At 40.1% G+C, this 19,960-nt stretch overlaps 1 protein-coding gene across 1 annotated transcript in view; it reads left to right on the forward strand.

Moving 5' to 3' along the window:
• Positions 1-19,960, forward strand: part of LOC133552341 (sestrin-1-like) — a 41,464-nt gene that overhangs the window by 18,692 nt on the left and 2,812 nt on the right. The window contains exon 2 of the mRNA XM_061899564.1: positions 19,701-19,898. Coding sequence (XP_061755548.1) covers positions 19,701-19,898 — 198 coding nt within the window. The remainder of the gene's footprint in view (positions 1-19,700; positions 19,899-19,960) is intronic.

Consider the following 19,960-nt stretch of genomic DNA (forward strand, 5'->3'; position numbering starts at 1 on the left):
GAAACCAAGAGCTACTTCTTGGGTACTGATTAATGCGAAGGGCTACCAGTTTGATACACACTTAAATAAATTGCCAGAAATAGCCAATTTGCTCAATTTACCTTTAATAAGTAAATATAGATATATATATATAAATGGGTATTTCTGTCCGTCATTTCGTCGTACATTTTTTTCCTTTTACGGAAGGTGTTTTGTAGAGAATAAATGATGAAAAAACACTTAATTGAACGGTTTAAAAGAGGAGAAAACAGGAAAAAAATAAATAAAAATTCAAAACATAGTTTATCATCATTTTCAACTCTTTAGAATTCAAAATTCAACAAAAAAAAAAAGAAGAGAAAAACTAGCTAATTTGAATCTTTTTGTAAAAATAAAAAAAAGAATTTATGGAACATCATTAGTAATTTTTCCTGATTAAGATTAATTTTAGAATTTTGATGACATGTTTTAAATAGGTTAAAATCCAATCTGCACTTTGTTAGAATATATAACAAATTGGACCAAGCTATATTTCTAACAAAGACAAATCATTATTTCTTCTAGATATTCCAGAACAAAATTTTTAAAAGAAATTCAAAAGACTTTGAAATAAGATTTAAATTTGATTCTGAAGATTTTTCTAGATTTGCCAGAATACTTTTTTTGAATTTTAATCATAATAAGTTTGAAGAAATATTTCACAAATATTCTTTGTCCAAAAAACAGTAGCTAAAATGAAGAATTAAATTAAAATGTATTTATTATTCTTTACAATAAAAATAAATTTACTTGAACATTGATTTAAATTGTCAGGAAAGAACAGGAAGGAATTTAAAAGGTAAAAATGTATGTGTTTAAAAATCCTAAAATAATTTTTTAAATCGTATTTTTTCTCTAAAATTGTCTTTCTGAAAGTTATAAGAAGCAAAGTTAAAAAAATACATGAATTTATTTAAACAAGTGACGACTAAGTCTTTAAAATATTTTCTAGGATTTTCAAATTCCATTTGAGTTTTGTCTCTCTTAGAATTAAAAATGTCGAGCAAAGCGAGACCAGCTTGCTAGTAAATAAATACAATTTAAAAAATAGAGGCAGCTCACTGGTAAGTGCTGCTATTTTAGCTATTTTTAGAAGAGGCCAGCGGGCGACTCATCTGGTCCTTACGGGCGACCTGGTTGGTGACCCCTGGGTTAGATGATCATATCTACTGTACACATTTACTTCAGAAAAGAGAAGTGTTGAATACTTCTCTTTGTTGCCTTATTTGTGTTGGACTTTATTAAATGTTTGGGTACAATTTTATTAAGAAAACCAACTTTCTTTTAAGTAGTATTTACATTTATCAGAGTTCTTTGTCTATTTAATGTGGGGATGTAGTTGATTAGAGAACTGGCACCCAATGTAATTTAAAAAAAAAAAGTATTTTAACTGAGGATTGTTTTGAATCAAGAACCGATTCAGAACCGAATGAAGTCAGATGGTGCCTAAGATTCCCAGCCTTAATAATCACTTCATGATATTCTACAATTGCCTATTCCTGTAGTTCTCAAACTTCTTCTTTTTTACCTTAAAAAACTTCAAGACCTCCTCATTGACCAACATTAAAATAGGCCTAAGTATTAATAACAAGGCAGAAGTTTTGGTTTTGATATATTTAATATATTTGACACTACACACCGTTTGAACAGTAAGACTGTTTAAATACAGGAAAATAAAACACTGTACTTTAAGTAATTTTTTGTATTTTTTGTGATACTCACAAGCTGCACTTTTGACAGCGTTTAGAATTTGCGGCGTGTGTTGACTCCCGATCAGGTCTGGAACCACCAACGTAATCATGATCCTCTTTTAAATGAAAAGGGTCGAAAAATGTCAATGCAGTGGCTTAAATGTTAACATGAAAACAAGAGACATTAGCGTTTTTCCCCATTATGAAAACAACAAACACATAACTGTCTAAGTAACTTAGTGGGACGCCACAGTGCCCACCAGAAATAAGACATTTGAATAAAACTTGGTCAAAAGATTTCAGACATAGTTGTAGTAATAACATAATAGTGAGAATCCAGTCCATACTTCAACTACGATACTATTGAGAGTCCAGTCCATAGTGGATCTAACATAATAGGGAGAGTCCAATCCATAGTGGATCTAACATAATAGTGTGAGTCCAGTCCATAGTGGATCTAACATAATAGTGTGAGAGTCCAGTCCATAGTGGATCTAACATAATAGTGTGAGTCCAGTCCATAGTGGATCTAACATAATAGTGTGAGTCCAGTCCATAGTGGATCTAACATGATAGTGTGAGTCCAGTCCATAGTGGATCTAACATAATAGTGTGAGTCCAGTCCATAGTGGATCTAACATAATAGTGTGAGAGTCCAGTCCATAGTGGATCTAACATAATAGTGTGAGAGTCCAGTCCATAGTGGATCTAACATAATAGTTTGAGAGTCCAGCCCATAGTGGATCTAACATAATAGTGTCAGAGTCCAGTCCATAGTGGATTTAACATAATAGGGAGAGTCCAATCCATAGTGGATCTAACATAATAGTGTGAGTCCAGTCCATAGTGGATCTAACATAATAGTGTGAGAGTCCAGTCCATAGTGGATCTAACATAATAGTGTGAGTCCAGTCCATAGTGGATCTAACATAATAGTGTGAGAATCCAGTCCATAGTGGATCTAACATAATAGGGAGAGTCCAATCCATAGTGGATCTAACATAATAGTGTGAGTCCAGTCCATAGTGGATCTAACATAATAGTGTGAAAGTCCAGTCCATAGTGGATCTAACATAATAGTTTGAGAGTCCAGCCCATAGTGGATCTAACATAATAGTGTGAGTCCAGTCCATAGTGGATCTAACATAATAGTGTGAGTCCAGTCCATAGTGGATCTAACATAATAGTGTGAGTCCAGTCCATAGTGGATCTAACATAATAGTGTGAGAATCCAGTCTATAGTGGATCTAACATAATAGTTTGAGAGTCCAGCCCATAGTGGATCTAACATAATAGTGTCAGAGTCCAGTCCATAGTGGATCTAACATAATAGTGTGAGAGTCCAGTTCAAAGTGGATCTAACATAATAGTGTGAGAGTCCAGTCCATAGTGGATCTAACATAATAGTGAGAGTCCAGTCCATAGTGGATCTAACATGATAGTGAGAATCCAGTCCATACTTCAACTACGATACTATTGAGAGTCCAGTCGATAGTGGATCTAACATAATAGGGAGAGTCCAATCCATAGTGGATCTAACATAATAGTGTGAGTCCAGTCCATAGTGGATCTAACATAATAGTGTGAGAGTCCAGTCCATAGTGGATCTAACATAATAGTGTGAGAGTCCAGTCCGTATTTTATCTAGCATAATAGTGTGAGAGTCCAGTCCATAGTGGATCTAACATAATAGTGTGAGTCCAGTCCATACTGGCTCTAACATAATAGTGTGAGAGTCCGGTCCATAGTGGATCTAACATAATAGTGAGAGTCCAGTTCATAGTGGATCTAACATAATAGTGTGAGAGTCCAGTCCGTAGTGGATCTAACATAATAGTGAGAATCCAGTCCATACTTCAACTACGATACTATTGAGTCCAGTCCGTAGTGGATCTAACATAATAGTGAGAATCCAGTCCATACTTCAACTACGATACTATTGAGAGTCCAGTCCATATTGGATCTAACATAATAGGGAGAGTCCAATCCATAGTGGATCTAACATAATAGTGTGAGTCTAGTCCATAGTGGATCTAACATAATAGTGTGAGAGTCCAGTCCATAGTGGATCTAACATAATAGTGTGAGAGTCCAGTCCATAGTGGATCTAACATAATAGTGAGAGTCCAGTCCGTATTGTATCTAGCATAATAGTGTGAGAGTCCAGTCCATAGTGGATCTAACATAATAGTGTGAGTCCAGTCCATACTGGATCTAACATAATAGTGTGAGAGTCCGGTCCATAGTGGATCTAACATAATAGTGAGAGTCCAGTTCATAGTGGATCTAACATGATAGTGAGAATCCAGTCCATACTTCAACTACGATACTATTGAGAGTCCAGTCCATAGTGGATCTAACATAATAGGGAGAGTCCAATCCATAGTGGATCTAACATAATAGTGTGAGTCCAATCCATAGTGGATCTAACATAATAGTGTGAGAGTCCAGTCCATAGTGGATCTAACATAATAGTGTGAGAGTCCAGTCCATACTGGATCTAACATAATAGTGTGAGAGTCCGGTCCATAGTGGATCTAACATAATAGTGAGAGTCCAGTTCATAGTGGATCTAACATAATAGTGTGAGAGTCCAGTCCGTAGTGGATCCAACATAATAGTGAGAATCCAGTCCATACTTCAACTACGATACTATTGAGAGTCCAGTCCATAGTGGATCTAACATAATAGTGTGAGAGTCCAGTCCGTAGTGGATCTAACATAATAGTGAGAATCCAGTCCATACTTCAACTACGATACTATTGAGAGTCCAGTCCATAGTGGATCTAACATAATAGGGAGAGTCCAATCCATAGTGGATCTAACATAATAGTGTGAGTCCAGTCCATAGTGGATCTAACATAATAGTGTGAGAGTCCAGTCCATAGTGGATCTAACATAATAGTGTGAGTCCAGTCCATAGTGGATCTAACATAATAGTGTGAGTCCAGTCCATAGTGGATCTAACATGATAGTGTGAGTCCAGTCCATAGTGGATCTAACATAATAGTGTGAGTCCAGTCCATAGTGGATCTAACATAATAGTGTGAGAGTCCAGTCCATAGTGGATCTAACATAATAGTGTGAGAGTCCAGTCCATAGTGGATCTAACATAATAGTTTGAGAGTCCAGCCCATAGTGGATCTAACATAATAGTGTCAGAGTCCAGTCCATAGTGGATTTAACATAATAGGGAGAGTCCAATCCATAGTGGATCTAACATAATAGTGTGAGTCCAGTCCATAGTGGATCTAACATAATAGTGTGAGAGTCCAGTCCATAGTGGATCTAACATAATAGTGTGAGTCCAGTCCATAGTGGATCTAACATAATAGTGTGAGAATCCAGTCCATAGTGGATCTAACATAATAGGGAGAGTCCAATCCATAGTGGATCTAACATAATAGTGTGAGTCCAGTCCATAGTGGATCTAACATAATAGTGTGAAAGTCCAGTCCATAGTGGATCTAACATAATAGTTTGAGAGTCCAGCCCATAGTGGATCTAACATAATAGTGTGAGTCCAGTCCATAGTGGATCTAACATAATAGTGTGAGTCCAGTCCATAGTGGATCTAACATAATAGTGTGAGTCCAGTCCATAGTGGATCTAACATAATAGTGTGAGAATCCAGTCTATAGTGGATCTAACATAATAGTTTGAGAGTCCAGCCCATAGTGGATCTAACATAATAGTGTCAGAGTCCAGTCCATAGTGGATCTAACATAATAGTGTGAGAGTCCAGTTCAAAGTGGATCTAACATAATAGTGTGAGAGTCCAGTCCATAGTGGATCTAACATAATAGTGAGAGTCCAGTCCATAGTGGATCTAACATGATAGTGAGAATCCAGTCCATACTTCAACTACGATACTATTGAGAGTCCAGTCGATAGTGGATCTAACATAATAGGGAGAGTCCAATCCATAGTGGATCTAACATAATAGTGTGAGTCCAGTCCATAGTGGATCTAACATAATAGTGTGAGAGTCCAGTCCATAGTGGATCTAACATAATAGTGTGAGAGTCCAGTCCGTATTTTATCTAGCATAATAGTGTGAGAGTCCAGTCCATAGTGGATCTAACATAATAGTGTGAGTCCAGTCCATACTGGCTCTAACATAATAGTGTGAGAGTCCGGTCCATAGTGGATCTAACATAATAGTGAGAGTCCAGTTCATAGTGGATCTAACATAATAGTGTGAGAGTCCAGTCCGTAGTGGATCTAACATAATAGTGAGAATCCAGTCCATACTTCAACTACGATACTATTGAGTCCAGTCCGTAGTGGATCTAACATAATAGTGAGAATCCAGTCCATACTTCAACTACGATACTATTGAGAGTCCAGTCCATATTGGATCTAACATAATAGGGAGAGTCCAATCCATAGTGGATCTAACATAATAGTGTGAGTCTAGTCCATAGTGGATCTAACATAATAGTGTGAGAGTCCAGTCCATAGTGGATCTAACATAATAGTGTGAGAGTCCAGTCCATAGTGGATCTAACATAATAGTGAGAGTCCAGTCCGTATTGTATCTAGCATAATAGTGTGAGAGTCCAGTCCATAGTGGATCTAACATAATAGTGTGAGTCCAGTCCATACTGGATCTAACATAATAGTGTGAGAGTCCGGTCCATAGTGGATCTAACATAATAGTGAGAGTCCAGTTCATAGTGGATCTAACATGATAGTGAGAATCCAGTCCATACTTCAACTACGATACTATTGAGAGTCCAGTCCATAGTGGATCTAACATAATAGGGAGAGTCCAATCCATAGTGGATCTAACATAATAGTGTGAGTCCAATCCATAGTGGATCTAACATAATAGTGTGAGAGTCCAGTCCATAGTGGATCTAACATAATAGTGTGAGAGTCCAGTCCATACTGGATCTAACATAATAGTGTGAGAGTCCGGTCCATAGTGGATCTAACATAATAGTGAGAGTCCAGTTCATAGTGGATCTAACATAATAGTGTGAGAGTCCAGTCCGTAGTGGATCCAACATAATAGTGAGAATCCAGTCCATACTTCAACTACGATACTATTGAGAGTCCAGTCCATAGTGGATCTAACATAATAGTGTGAGAGTCCAGTCCGTAGTGGATCTAACATAATAGTGAGAATCCAGTCCATACTTCAACTACGATACTATTGAGAGTCCAGTCCATAGTGGATCTAACATAATAGGGAGAGTCCAATCCATAGTGGATCTAACATAATAGTGTGAGTCTAGTCCATAGTGGATCTAACATAATAGTGTGAGAGTCCAGTCCATAGTGGATCTAACATAATAGTGTGAGAGTCCAGTCCATAGTGGATCTAACATAATAGTGAGAGTCCAGTCCGTATTGTATCTAGCATAATAGTGTGAGAGTCCAGTCCATAGTGGATCTAACATAATAGTGAGAGTCCAGTTCATAGTGGATCTAACATAATAGTGTGAGAGTCCAGTCCATAGTTGATCTAACATAATAGTGTGAGAGTCCAGTCCATTGTGGATCTAACATAATAGTGAGAGTCCAGTCCACAGTGGATCTAACATAATAGTGTGACAGTCCAGTCCATAGTGGATCTAACATGATAGTATGAGAGTCCAGTCCATAGTAGATCTAACATAATAGTGAGAGTCCAGTCCATAGTGGATCCAACATAATAGTGTGAGAGTCCAGTCCATAGTGGATCCAACATAATAGTGTGGGATTCCAGTCCAGTCCTTTATCGAGTGGCCTTGTGTAATTGTTTGGTTGTCAAATGTTAAGGTGTTATTATTAAATAGGGGTCGGTGTCCAGCAGGACCGATAATCAGTATTTCTGTTTTCTTAGCGTTAATATGCAAAAAGTTGCTGGACATTCATTGTTGAATTTGACTAAGACACGCCTCCAGCTGACTACAACCTGGATGTTGATCATGTTTAGGACATGTAAAGTTAGTGGTCATGTTTAGGACATGTAGAGTTAGTGGTCATGTTTAGGACATGTAGAGTTAGTGGTCATGTTTAGGACATGTAGAGTTAGTGGTCATGTTTAGGACATGTAGAGTTAGTGGTCATGTTTAGGACATGTAGAGTTAGTGGTCATGTTTAGGACATGTAGAGTTAGTGGTCATGTTTAGGACATGTAGAGTTAGTGGTCCTGTTTAGGACATGTAGAGTTAGTGGTCGTGTTTAGGACATGTAGAGTTAGTGGTCGTGTTTAGGACAAGTAGAGTTAGTGATCGTGTATAGGACATGTTGAGTTAGTGGTCATGTTTAGGACATGTAGAGTTAGTGGTCATGTTTAGGACATGTAGAGTTAGTGGTCATTTTTTTAGGACATGTAGAGTTAGTGATCATGTTTTTAGGACATGTAGAGTTAGTGGTCATGTTTAGGACATGTAGAGTTAGTGGTCATGTTTAGGACATGTAGAGTTAGTGGTCGTGTTTAGGACATGTAGAGTTAGTGGTCGTGTTTAGGACATGTAGAGTTAGTGGTCGTGTTTAGGACAAGTAGAGTTAGTGATCGTGTTTAGGACATGTCGAGTTAGTGGTCATGTTTTTAGGACATGTAGAGTTAGTGGTCATGTTTTTAGGACATGTAGAGTTAGTGGTCATGTTTAGGACATGTAGAGTTAGTGGTCATGTTTAGGACATGTAGAGTTAGTGGTCATGTTTAGGACATGTAGAGTTAGTGGTCATGTTTAGGACATGTAGAGTTAGTGGTCAGGTTTAGGACATGTAGAGTTAGTGGTCATGTTTAGGACATGTAGAGTTAGTGGTCATGTTTAGGACATGTAGAGTTAGTGGTCATGTTTAGGACATGTCGAGTTAGTGGTCATGTTTAGGACATGTAGAGTTAGTGGTCCTGTTTAGGACATGTAGAGTTAGTGGTCGTGTTTAGGACATGTAGAGTTAGTGGTCGTGTTTAGGACATGTAGAGTTAGTGGTCATGTTTAGGACATGTAGAGTTAGTGGTCATGTTTAGGACATGTAGAGTTAGTGGTCCTGTTTAGGACATGTAGAGTTAGTGGTCGTGTTTAGGACATGTAGAGTTAGTGGTCGTGTTTAGGACATGTAGAGTTAGTGGTCCTGTTTAGGACATGTAGAGTTAGTGGTCATGTTTAGGACATGTAGAGTTAGTGGTCCTGTTTAGGACATGTAGAGTTAGTGGTCATGTTTTTAGGACATGTAGAGTTAGTGGTCATGTTTTTAGGACATGTAGAGTTAGTGGTCATGTTTAGGACATGTAGAGTTAGTGGTCATGTTTAGGACATGTAGAGTTAGTGGTCAGGTTTAGGACATGTAGAGTTAGTGGTCATGTTTAGGACATGTAGAGTTAGTGGTCATGTTTAGGACATGTAGAGTTAGTGGTCATGTTTAGGACATGTAGAGTTAGTGGTCCTGTTTAGGACATGTAGAGTTAGTGGTCGTGTTTAGGACATGTAGAGTTAGTGGTCGTGTTTAGGACATGTAGAGTTAGTGGTCCTGTTTAGGACATGTAGAGTTAGTGGTCATGTTTAGGACATGTAGAGTTAGTGGTCCTGTTTAGGACATGTAGAGTTAGTGGTCATGTTTTTAGGACATGTAGAGTTAGTGGTCATGTTTTTAGGACATGTAGAGTTAGTGGTCATGTTTAGGACATGTAGAGTTAGTGGTCATGTTTAGGACATGTAGAGTTAGTGGTCAGGTTTAGGACATGTAGAGTTAGTGGTCATGTTTAGGACATGTAGAGTTAGTGGTCATGTTTAGGACATGTAGAGTTAGTGGTCATGTTTAGGACATGTAGAGTTAGTGGTCATGTTTAGGACATGTAGAGTTAGTGGTCCTGTTTAGGACATGTAGAGTTAGTGGTCGTGTTTAGGACATGTAGAGTTAGTGGTCGTGTTTAGGACATGTAGAGTTAGTGGTCATGTTTAGGACATGTAGAGTTAGTGGTCATGTTTAGGACATGTAGAGTTAGTGGTCATGTTTAGGACATGTAGAGTTAGTGGTCCTGTTTAGGACATGTAGAGTTAGTGGTCCTGTTTAGGACATGTAGAGTTAGTGGTCGTGTTTAGGACATGTAGAGTTAGTGGTCGTGTTTAGGACATGTAGAGTTAGTGGTCCTGTTTAGGACATGTAGAGTTAGTGGTCGTGTTTAGGACATGTCGAGTTAGTGGTCATGTTTTCAGGACATGTAGAGTTAGTGGTCATGTTTTTAGGACATGTAGAGTTAGTGGTCATGTTTTTAGGACATGTAGAGTTAGTGGTCATGTTTAGGACATGTAGAGTTAGTGGTCATGTTTAGGACATGTAGAGTTAGTGGTCATGTTTAGGACATGTAGAGTTAGTGGTCCTGTTTAGGACATGTAGAGTTAGTGGTCGTGTTTAGGACATGTAGAGTTAGTGGTCGTGTTTAGGACATGTAGAGTTAGTGGTCCTGTTTAGGACATGTAGAGTTAGTGGTCGTGTTTAGGACATGTCGAGTTAGTGGTCATGTTTTCAGGACATGTAGAGTTAGTGGTCATGTTTTTAGGACATGTAGAGTTAGTGGTCATGTTTTTAGGACATGTAGAGTTAGTGGTCATGTTTAGGACATGTAGAGTTAGTGGTCATGTTTAGGACATGTAGAGTTAGTGGTCATGTTTAGGACATGTAGAGTTAGTGGTCCTGTTTAGGACATGTAGAGTTAGTGGTCGTGTTTAGGACATGTAGAGTTAGTGGTCGTGTTTAGGACATGTAGAGTTAGTGGTCGTGTTTAGGACATGTAGAGTTAGTGGTCATGTTTAGGACATGTAGAGTTAGTGGTCCTGTTTAGGACATGTAGAGTTAGTGGTCGTGTTTATGACATGTAGAGTTAGTGGTCGTGTTTAGGACATGTAGAGTTAGTGGTCCTGTTTAGGACATGTAGAGTTAGTGGTCGTGTTTAGGACATGTCGAGTTAGTGGTCATGTTTTCAGGACATGTAGAGTTAGTGGTCATGTTTTTAGGACATGTAGAGTTAGTGGTCGTGTTTAGGACATGTAGAGTTAGTGGTCGTGTTTAGGACATGTCGAGTTAGTGATCGTGTTTAGGACATGTAGAGTTAGTGGTCATGTTTTTAGGACATGTAGAGTTAGTGGTCATGTTTTTAGGACATGTAGAGTTAGTGATCAGGTTTAGGACATGTAGAGTTAGTGGTCATGTTTAGGACATGTAGAGTTAGTGGTCATGTTTTTAGGACATGTAGAGTTAGTGGTCATGTTTTTAGGACATGTAGAGTTAGTGGTCATGTTTAGGACATGTAGAGTTAGTGGTCATGTTTAGGACATGTAGAGTTAGTGGTCATGTTTAGGACATGTAGAGTTAGTGGTCCTGTTTAGGACATGTAGAGTTAGTGGTCGTGTTTAGGACATGTAGAGTTAGTGGTCGTGTTTAGGACATGTAGAGTTAGTGGTCGTGTTTAGGACATGTAGAGTTAGTGGTCATGTTTAGGACATGTAGAGTTAGTGGTCCTGTTTAGGACATGTAGAGTTAGTGGTCGTGTTTAGGACATGTAGAGTTAGTGGTCGTGTTTAGGACATGTAGAGTTAGTGGTCCTGTTTAGGACATGTAGAGTTAGTGGTCGTGTTTAGGACATGTCGAGTTAGTGGTCATGTTTTCAGGACATGTAGAGTTAGTGGTCATGTTTTTAGGACATGTAGAGTTAGTGGTCATGTTTAGGACATGTAGAGTTAGTGGTCGTGTTTAGGACATGTCGAGTTAGTGATCGTGTTTAGGACATGTCGAGTTAGTGGTCATGTTTTCAGGACATGTAGAGTTAGTGGTCATGTTTTTAGGACATGTAGAGTTAGTGGTCATGTTTTTAGGACATGTAGAGTTAGTGATCAGGTTTAGGACATGTAGAGTTAGTGGTCATGTTTAGGACATGTAGAGTTAGTGGTCATGTTTAGGACATGTAGAGTTAGTGGTCATGTTTAGGACATGTAGAGTTAGTTTTCTGTCATCAGTACAACAGTGAAAGCTAACACTGTATTTGTGTGATGTTATTGTAAATAAAACACATGTCAGACATACATGACAACAAACATATTTGTTGTCATTAAAGTGCAGACATTGGAAGGAAAAAATGAATGTGGAATAAAGCGGCAACATAATGTGGAAAAACTGAAGCGCCGTGGATTATTTCAGTCTTGCTGACTTCTCGTGCTTGCAGCAACACAGACTTTTTTGGTCAAGTTCTACTTTTTCCACTTGGGGAGATGTTGGGAGCGGACTAGATGCTGTCTATTAAGTTGAAGTGGCCTTCGTGACCAACGTAAAGGTGTGTCACTTTGCTTTAACGCCTGAGAGAACAAGGCACAGGTGCTCGTATTGACAGACTTGAAGGACTGCCACTTTGCTACTGTTTGTCCTTTCTGCCTCCTGCTAGTTAGTGCGGCTTTAAAGCAGCCGGCAGCAAACTAATGTCTCCTTGCTGCTGTCAAGGTCAATATGTCTTTGAGTGGCAGCCACCTGTGTGTCAGACTTGGCTCCTTAACACTCCTCAAGTCCTCATGCAGCCAGGACTTAACCCCAGTCCTGCTTGGTCACCATCTTTTTTTTCCCCCAGGAAGGGTAGGAACCCCAACGTGCAAAGTCCACACTATGAAAGGCAACAATATTAGCTCCCAAGAAACGTTATTCACTGCATATTAGGGATCAAAACAATAAACGGTATCATGATAAGCGTTTTTATATTAAAATTACCGTATTTTACGGACTATAAGGCGCACTAAAATCCTTTTTTACCCCTTAAAAGTCAACAGTGCGCCGTATAACCCGGTGCACCTACTGTAAGGAATAATTCTGGTTGTGCTTACCAACCTCAATATATTTTATTTGGTACATGGTGTATTGATAAGTGTGACCAGTAGATGGCAGTCACACAAGGTTGCAAAATTCCGGGAATATTGAAAGTTGGAAACTATCAATGGGAATTAATGAGAAATTATTATTATTTTCCCATATATTAATGGGAAATTAGGGCAGCATGGTGGAACAGGGGTTAGTGCATGTGCCTCACAATACGAAGGTCCTGAGTAGTCCTGAGTTCAATCCCGGGCTCGGGATCTTTCTGTGTGGAGTTTGCATGTCCTCCCCGTGACTGTGTGGGTTCTACTCCGGCTTCCTCCCACCTCCAAACACATGCACCTGGGGATAGGCTCCTCCCACCTCCAAACACATGCACCTGGGGATAGGCTCCTCACACCTCCAAACACATGCACCTGGGGATAGGCCCCTCCCACCTCCAAAGACATGCACCTTGGGCTAGGCTCCTCCCACCTCCAAAGATATGCACCTGAGTATAGGCTCCTCCCACCTCCAAAGACATGCACCTGGTGATAGGTTGATTGGCAACACTAAATGGTTCCTTGTGTGTGAATGTTGTCTGTCTGTGTTGGCCCTGTGATGAGGTGGCGACTTGTCCAGGGTGTACGCCGCCCTCCGCCCGATTGTAGCTGAGATAGGCTCCAGCACCCCCCGGGGCCCCAAAAGGTACAAGTGGTAGAAAAATGGATGGATAATGGGAAATGAATGGAGTATATTGGAGTATACGTTCTCACACAGTTGCTTTTAGCTGCGGGCATTACACTATAGGCTCTTCTCACTCCTTCTTGTCTCTCCTTCTCACAGAGACATAAAACAAGCGCACCTTCTTACATTCGTCACATACTGTCGCGTGTGCAACGTCATACGCCCTCAGAGCAGAGAGGTAGCAGCATGGTAACGTTAGCTGAGGTGCTACAGGAGTGGTAATACGAGAGAAAGAAAGTGCGAATCTGGTAACAAATGAAGGAAGAAGAATTAATTCCCAAGAAAAACAGCAGGGGGTCCATCGTCTGGCGGTGGTTTGGCTTCAAGCGGGAAGATGTTGATTATGCAGCAAAAGCGTTGCTACAAAAAGCAGCAGCACTGCTAATTTGTAGCACCATTTGTAAAGTCACCCGCTACAGAATGAAGAGTGCGTGAAACTGCATGTCAACATCTCCGTTCGGTGCCACACCCACAAAATGTCGAAGCAACCATTTCCAGATCAACACCGTATGAAAAAAATAGTCAACAACAGAAGGAGATAACGTCCGTAGGAACCTACCACATAGTGAAGGATTTCCTATTATGCAACTCATTTTTATTTGACACTTATTATAATATCTTGTGTGACATCATGCACAAAAGTGCACTTTATTTGTTTTTAACTATTGTAGTGGCGTTCTGTACAAAAAGTGCACTTTAATTTAGTGTTGTTTTGATTTGTCATCTTAAGTGACATCATGCACAAAAGTGCACTCGTAACTTGTTTTAAAATGTCTCTGATAATCTTGCACTTTCTGAATGTTTGTGCCACTGCTTAATAACTGTTTAATAAATACACTTTTAGTTGTGATTTCCCTCTCTGCATGAAAGTTTAAAATTAGCATGTATGAATGCATTATGAAGAAGAATGTTTGAATGTAGACACATAGAATCATCATACTGCTGTGATTATATGCATCAAGTGTTCATTCAAGGCTAAGGCAAAATATGGAGATATATATATGATGTATCGTCACATGGCCTAAAAATATGGAGATATAAATAAAAGGCCATATCGCCCAGCCCTACCATATAGTCATTTTCTATATCAAACAGAGACAAACCCGCGATATATGGAGTGTATTCCATGTATCACCCAGCCATAGTGTCAATTTATTTTTTTAAATAAAACCTTCTTCACATATTTCAGTGTGTATAGTCAGCTTTTGAGCACAGTCAACAACACCGTGATAATAATAATTGTGATGTGACGCTTCCATCCCTACTACAAACCCTGTTTCCAAATGAGTTGGGAAATTGTTTTAGATGTAAATATAAACGGAATACAATGATTTGTAAATCCTTTTCAACCCATATTCAGTTGAATGCACTACAAAGACAAGATATTTGATGTTCAAACTCATAAACTTTATTTAAATTTTTTTGCTAATAATAATTAACTTTGAATTTCATGGCTGCAACACGTGACAAAGTAGTTGGGAAAGGGCATGTTCACCACTGTGTTACATCACCTTTTCTTTTAACAACACTCAATAAAACTTTGGGAACTGAGGAAACAAATTTTTGAAGCTTTGAAAGTGGAATTCTTTCCCATTCTTGTTTTATGTAGAGCTTCAGTTGTTCAACAGTCCGGGGTCTCCGCTGTCGTATTTTACGCTTCATAATGCACCACACATTTTCCATGGGAGACAGGTCTGGACTGCAGGCGGGCCAGGAAAGTGCCCACACTCTTTTTTTTTTTACAAAGCCACGCTGTTGTTTCACTTGTCTTGCTGAAATAAGCAGGGGCGTCCATGATAACGTTGCTTGGATGACAACATATGTTGTTCCAAAAGTTGTATGTACCTTACAGCATTAATGGTGCCTTCACAGATGTGTAAGTTACCCATGGTTTAGGCACTAATGCACCCCCATACCATCACACATGCTGGCTTTTGAACTTTGCGCCTATAACAATCTGAATGGTTATTTTACTCTTTGTTCTGGAGGACACCACGTCCTCTGTTTCCAAATATAATTTGAAATGTGGACTCGTCAGAGCACAGAACACCTTTCCACTTTGCATCAGTCCATCTTAGGTGAACTCGGGCCGAGGATATTGTTGATAAATGGGTTTGGCTTTGCATAGTAGAGTTTCAACTTGCACTTACAAATGTAGCGACCAACTGTAGTTACTGGCAGTGGTTTTACGAAATGTTCCTGAGCCCACGTGGTGATATCCTTTACACACTGGTGTCGGTTTTTGATGCAGTACCGCCTGAGGGTTCAAAAGTCCTTAATATCATCGCTTACGTGCAGTGATTTCTCCAGATTCTCTGAACTTTTTGATGATTTTACGGACCGTAGATGGTAAAATCCCTAAATTCCTTGCAATAGTTCGTTGAGAAATGTTGTTCTAAAACTGTTCGACGATTTGCTTACAAAGTGGTGACCCTCACCCCATCCTTGTTTGTGAATTATTTAGTATTTCATGGAAGCTGCTTTCATACCCAATCATGGCACCCACCTGTCCCCAATTAGCCCGCACACCTTTGGGATGTTCCAAATATAAGGGACGGCGTGGCGTGGCGCAGTGGGAGAGTGGCCGTGCGCAACCCGAGGGTCACTGGTTCAAATCCCACCTAGAACCAACCTCGTCACGTCCGTTGTGTCCTGAGGAAGACACTTCACCCTTGCTCCTGATGGGTGCGGGTTGGCGCTTTGCATGGCAGCTCCCTCCATCAGTGTGTGAATGTGTGTGTGAATGGGTAAATGTGGAAGTAGTGTCAAAGCGCTTTGAGTACCTTGAAGGTAGAAAAGCGCTATACAAGTACAACCCATTTATCATTTATAAATAAGTGTTTGATGAGCATTCCTCAACTTCATCAGTATTTATTGCCACCTTTCCCAACTTCTTTGTCACGTGTTGCTGGCATCAAATTCTAAAGTTAATGATTAGTTGCACAAAAATGATGTTTATGAGTTTGAACATCAAATATGTTGTCTTTGTAGCGGATTTGCAAATCATTGTATTCCGTTTATATTTACATCTCACACAATTTCCCAGGGTTTGTACATATTAACCGCAGTGAGCTGCTTTTGTTTTTTGAGCTTCTTTTTTTTTTTTTCTTTCTTCCCTTGCCTTCCCTCCGCCATGTTGTACAAAGGAGAAAGACTGCGAGCTTCCCTCGCCACATGCTTGTTTGTGTTGGCGGCGGACATGTTTGTCTGACTGCTCTCACCCCCCAAAGTATCACTTTGGGGGATGAGTCTTTGTCATCTTCTGACTACAAGTCCAAAAGTCGGTCGGGTCGATGGTTTTTCATAAGAGTTGTGAAGCGGTGTGACGATGCGCTGGCAGAAAAGATGCGTTGAGCACCCAGCTGATCGCCGTCATGCGCTTGGTTTTTGTGTGGAGGAAGAATAATGCCAGGAATGTGTGTCCTCGCCATCGCACCCCAGCATCGAGGCTGATGTTTTTGTCCCAGTGCTCCTGCTTGAATGGCTTACTCTTCTCATCGCTTTGGACATTTAATAATAATAATAAGAAGAAGAAAAAAAACGGTGGAAGTCAAGGAGTCAAGTCAATATTATTTATATAGCCCGTTTGCAACAACTTTTAAATTGAACCAAAGTGCTTTATAGGTTAAAAAAAAAAAGCATAGAGAAACAGAAAACAAAAAGAATATTAAAGCTGCAAGCAGCGATGGACGGGACCGACTTTTGTTGGTGTTTCCTGCCTTTACCCAGACAACGTATCTTTACCTGCACATTACCTACCTTCCCTGCATCCTGGGGTCACACTGGTGCTTCTTTCTTTCACCCGTACATGCTGGTGCATCCTGCCATCACCCAGACAACGTATCTTTACCTGCACATTACCTACCTTCCCTGCATCCTGGGGTCACACTGGTGCTTCTTTCTTTCACCCGTACATGCTGGTGCATCCTGCCATCACCCAGACAACATATCTTTACCTGCACATTACCTACCTTCTCTGTATCCTGGGGTCACACTGGTGCTTCTTTCTTTCACCCATACATGCTGGTGCATCCTGCCATCACCCAGACAACATATCTTTACCTGCACATTACCTACCTTGCCTGCATCCTGGGGTCACACTGGTGCTTCTGTCTTTTACCCGTACATGCTGGTGCATCCTGCCATCACCCAGACAACATATCTTTACCTGCACATTACCTACCTTCTCTGTATCCTGGGGTCACACTGGTGCTTCTTTCTTTCACCCATACATGCTGGTGCATCCTGCCATCACCCAGACAACATATCTTTACCTGCACATTACCTACCTTCCCTGCATCCCGGGGTCACACTGGTGCTTCTTTCTTTCACCCGTACATGCTGGTGCATCCTGCCATCACCCAGACAACATATCTTTACCTGCACATTACCTACCTTCCCTGCATCCCGGGGTCACACTGGTGCTTCTTTCTTTCACCCGTACATGCTGGTGCATCCTGCCATCACCCAGACAACATATCTTTACCTGCACTTTACCTACCTTCTCTGTATCCTGGAGTCAAACTGGTGCCTCCTTCTTTCACCCAATCAACATATCTTTACCTTCACAGTACCTACCTTCTCTGCATTGTGTGGTCACGCTGGGGCTTCCTGCTTTTAAGCGGCCATCTTGAGACGGCAGCAGCGCAGCGGTTCTTTAAAGGCTCGTAAAATACAAAACCGGAACAGTTAGAAAAACTTTTAATCAGAAGGGTTCAATCTCTTTCCTGTGCGAGTTTGAAGCCGACACAACAAACACGCTCAGAGGAGATAATGTTTGTAAAAAGGTGAAGGGTTTTTACAAAACTTTTGTTTTGAAGGGGTAATTGCCAACGTCCTGTTGATTTTTGCTGAAGGATGTCAATTAATAAAATGTAGGTCTAATTGAGACCTACATAGTTTTTTTGTTTTTTTTTCATGTCTCTACGACGTTCCTACTGGAAGTTACAGGCAGTTTTGTCTGTGTTTTCTTCTTAAGAGCAGTTTTGTCTGGGTTTTATTCCTAGGGGGCACTAGAGTGCAATTTGGAGTTCTAGGGTTAGGTTTTTTGGTTAAATCGCAATATTCGCCAGTCCTGATGTGTGTGTCCAGTTTAGTGAGTTTTGAAGCATGTTAAGGGGGTCAAATTACAACTCAAAGAGGCAAAGGTGAGTGTTTTTGCAAAACTTTTGTTTTGAAGGAGGAATTGCAAACTTCCTGTTGATTTTTGCTGAAGGATGTCAGTGTATGAAATCTAGGTCTAAGTGAGACCTACATAGAAGTTTTTATTTCATGTCTCTACGACGTTCCTACTGGAAGTTACAGGCAGTTTTGTCTGATTTTTTTTTTTTTTGTAGGGGGCGTAGAGCGCAAATTTTAGTTTTGGGGTTAGGTTTTTTGATTAAATCGCAATATTCGCCAGGCCTGATGTGTGTGTCCAGTTTAGTGAGTTTTGAAGCATTTTAAGGGGGTCAAATTACAGCTCAAAGAGGGAAAGATGAGTGTTTTTACAAAACTTTTGTTTTGAAGGGGGAATTGCAAACTTCCTGTTGATTTTTGCTGAAGGATGTCAGTGTATGAAATCTAGGTCTAAGTGAGACCTACATAGAGGTTTTCATTTCATGTCGCTACGACATTCCTACTGGAAGTTACAGGCAGTTTTGTCTGTGAATTCTTTCTAGGGGGCGTATTGATTGATTGATTGATTGATACTTTTATTAGTAGATTGCAAAGTACAGTACATATTCTGTACAATTGACCACTAAATGGTAACACCCGAATAAGATTTTCAACTTGTTTAAGTCGGGGTCCACGTTAATCAATTCATGGTACAAATATATACTATCAACATAATACAGTCATCACACAAGTTAATCATCATAGTATGTATATTGAATTATTTACATTATTTACAATTTACAATTGCGTAGAGCGCAATTTTTAGTTTTGGTGTTAGGTTTTTTTGATTAAATCGCAATGTTCGCCAGTCCTGACATATGAGTCAAATTTGAAGCATGTTAAGGGGGTCAAATTACATTTACATCATTTATTCTCTCCAAAAAACCTTCCATAAAAGGAAAAAAAATGTAAGACGGGATGACAGACAGAAATGCCCATTTTATTATATGTATATATATATATATTAATGGTAAATTGAGCAAATTGGCTATTTCTGGCAATTTTTTTAAGCTTGTATCAAACTGGTAGCCCTTGGCATTAATCAGTACCCGAGAAGTAGCTCTTGCTTTCAAAAAGGTTGGTGACCCCTGCTCTATATTATCGGACATCTCTGCTCAAAAAGTCAAATGTGAACACATGAATTTTAAAATGGAGAAAGAAGCTGAGGTTTCATGTTGTTATGAAACCTTACCTTATGCTGACGTTGTGATGAATTTGAATCATTTCCTCTTTTCCAAGCCAAGCGTTACCGAGTGACGGCAAACAGGGTGTCGCCCGCCCGCCTCCAGCTCACCTTGTGCTGTGTCCCCGCAGGCCATGGTGAACAGCGAGAAGGAGCGAGTGTCGCTGCTCTTGGTGAAGGCGCTGATGGGCCGAGGCAGCGTGGACGCCGTCTCCCAGCAGATGGCCTCTCACCCGCAGTACTTGGAGAGTTTCCTGCGCGCGCAGCACTACATCCTGCACATGGACGGCCCCCTGCCGCTGCCCTGCCGCCATTACATCGCCATCATGGTGGGTACCTGTCCTGTCATCAAGAACTATACCAGGTTGTTGACTGAAACCACAACAAAAAC

The sequence above is a fragment of the Nerophis ophidion genome, linkage group LG05 (genome assembly GCF_033978795.1).
Source record: "Nerophis ophidion isolate RoL-2023_Sa linkage group LG05, RoL_Noph_v1.0, whole genome shotgun sequence".
NCBI classification, from domain to species: domain Eukaryota; kingdom Metazoa; phylum Chordata; class Actinopteri; order Syngnathiformes; family Syngnathidae; genus Nerophis; species Nerophis ophidion.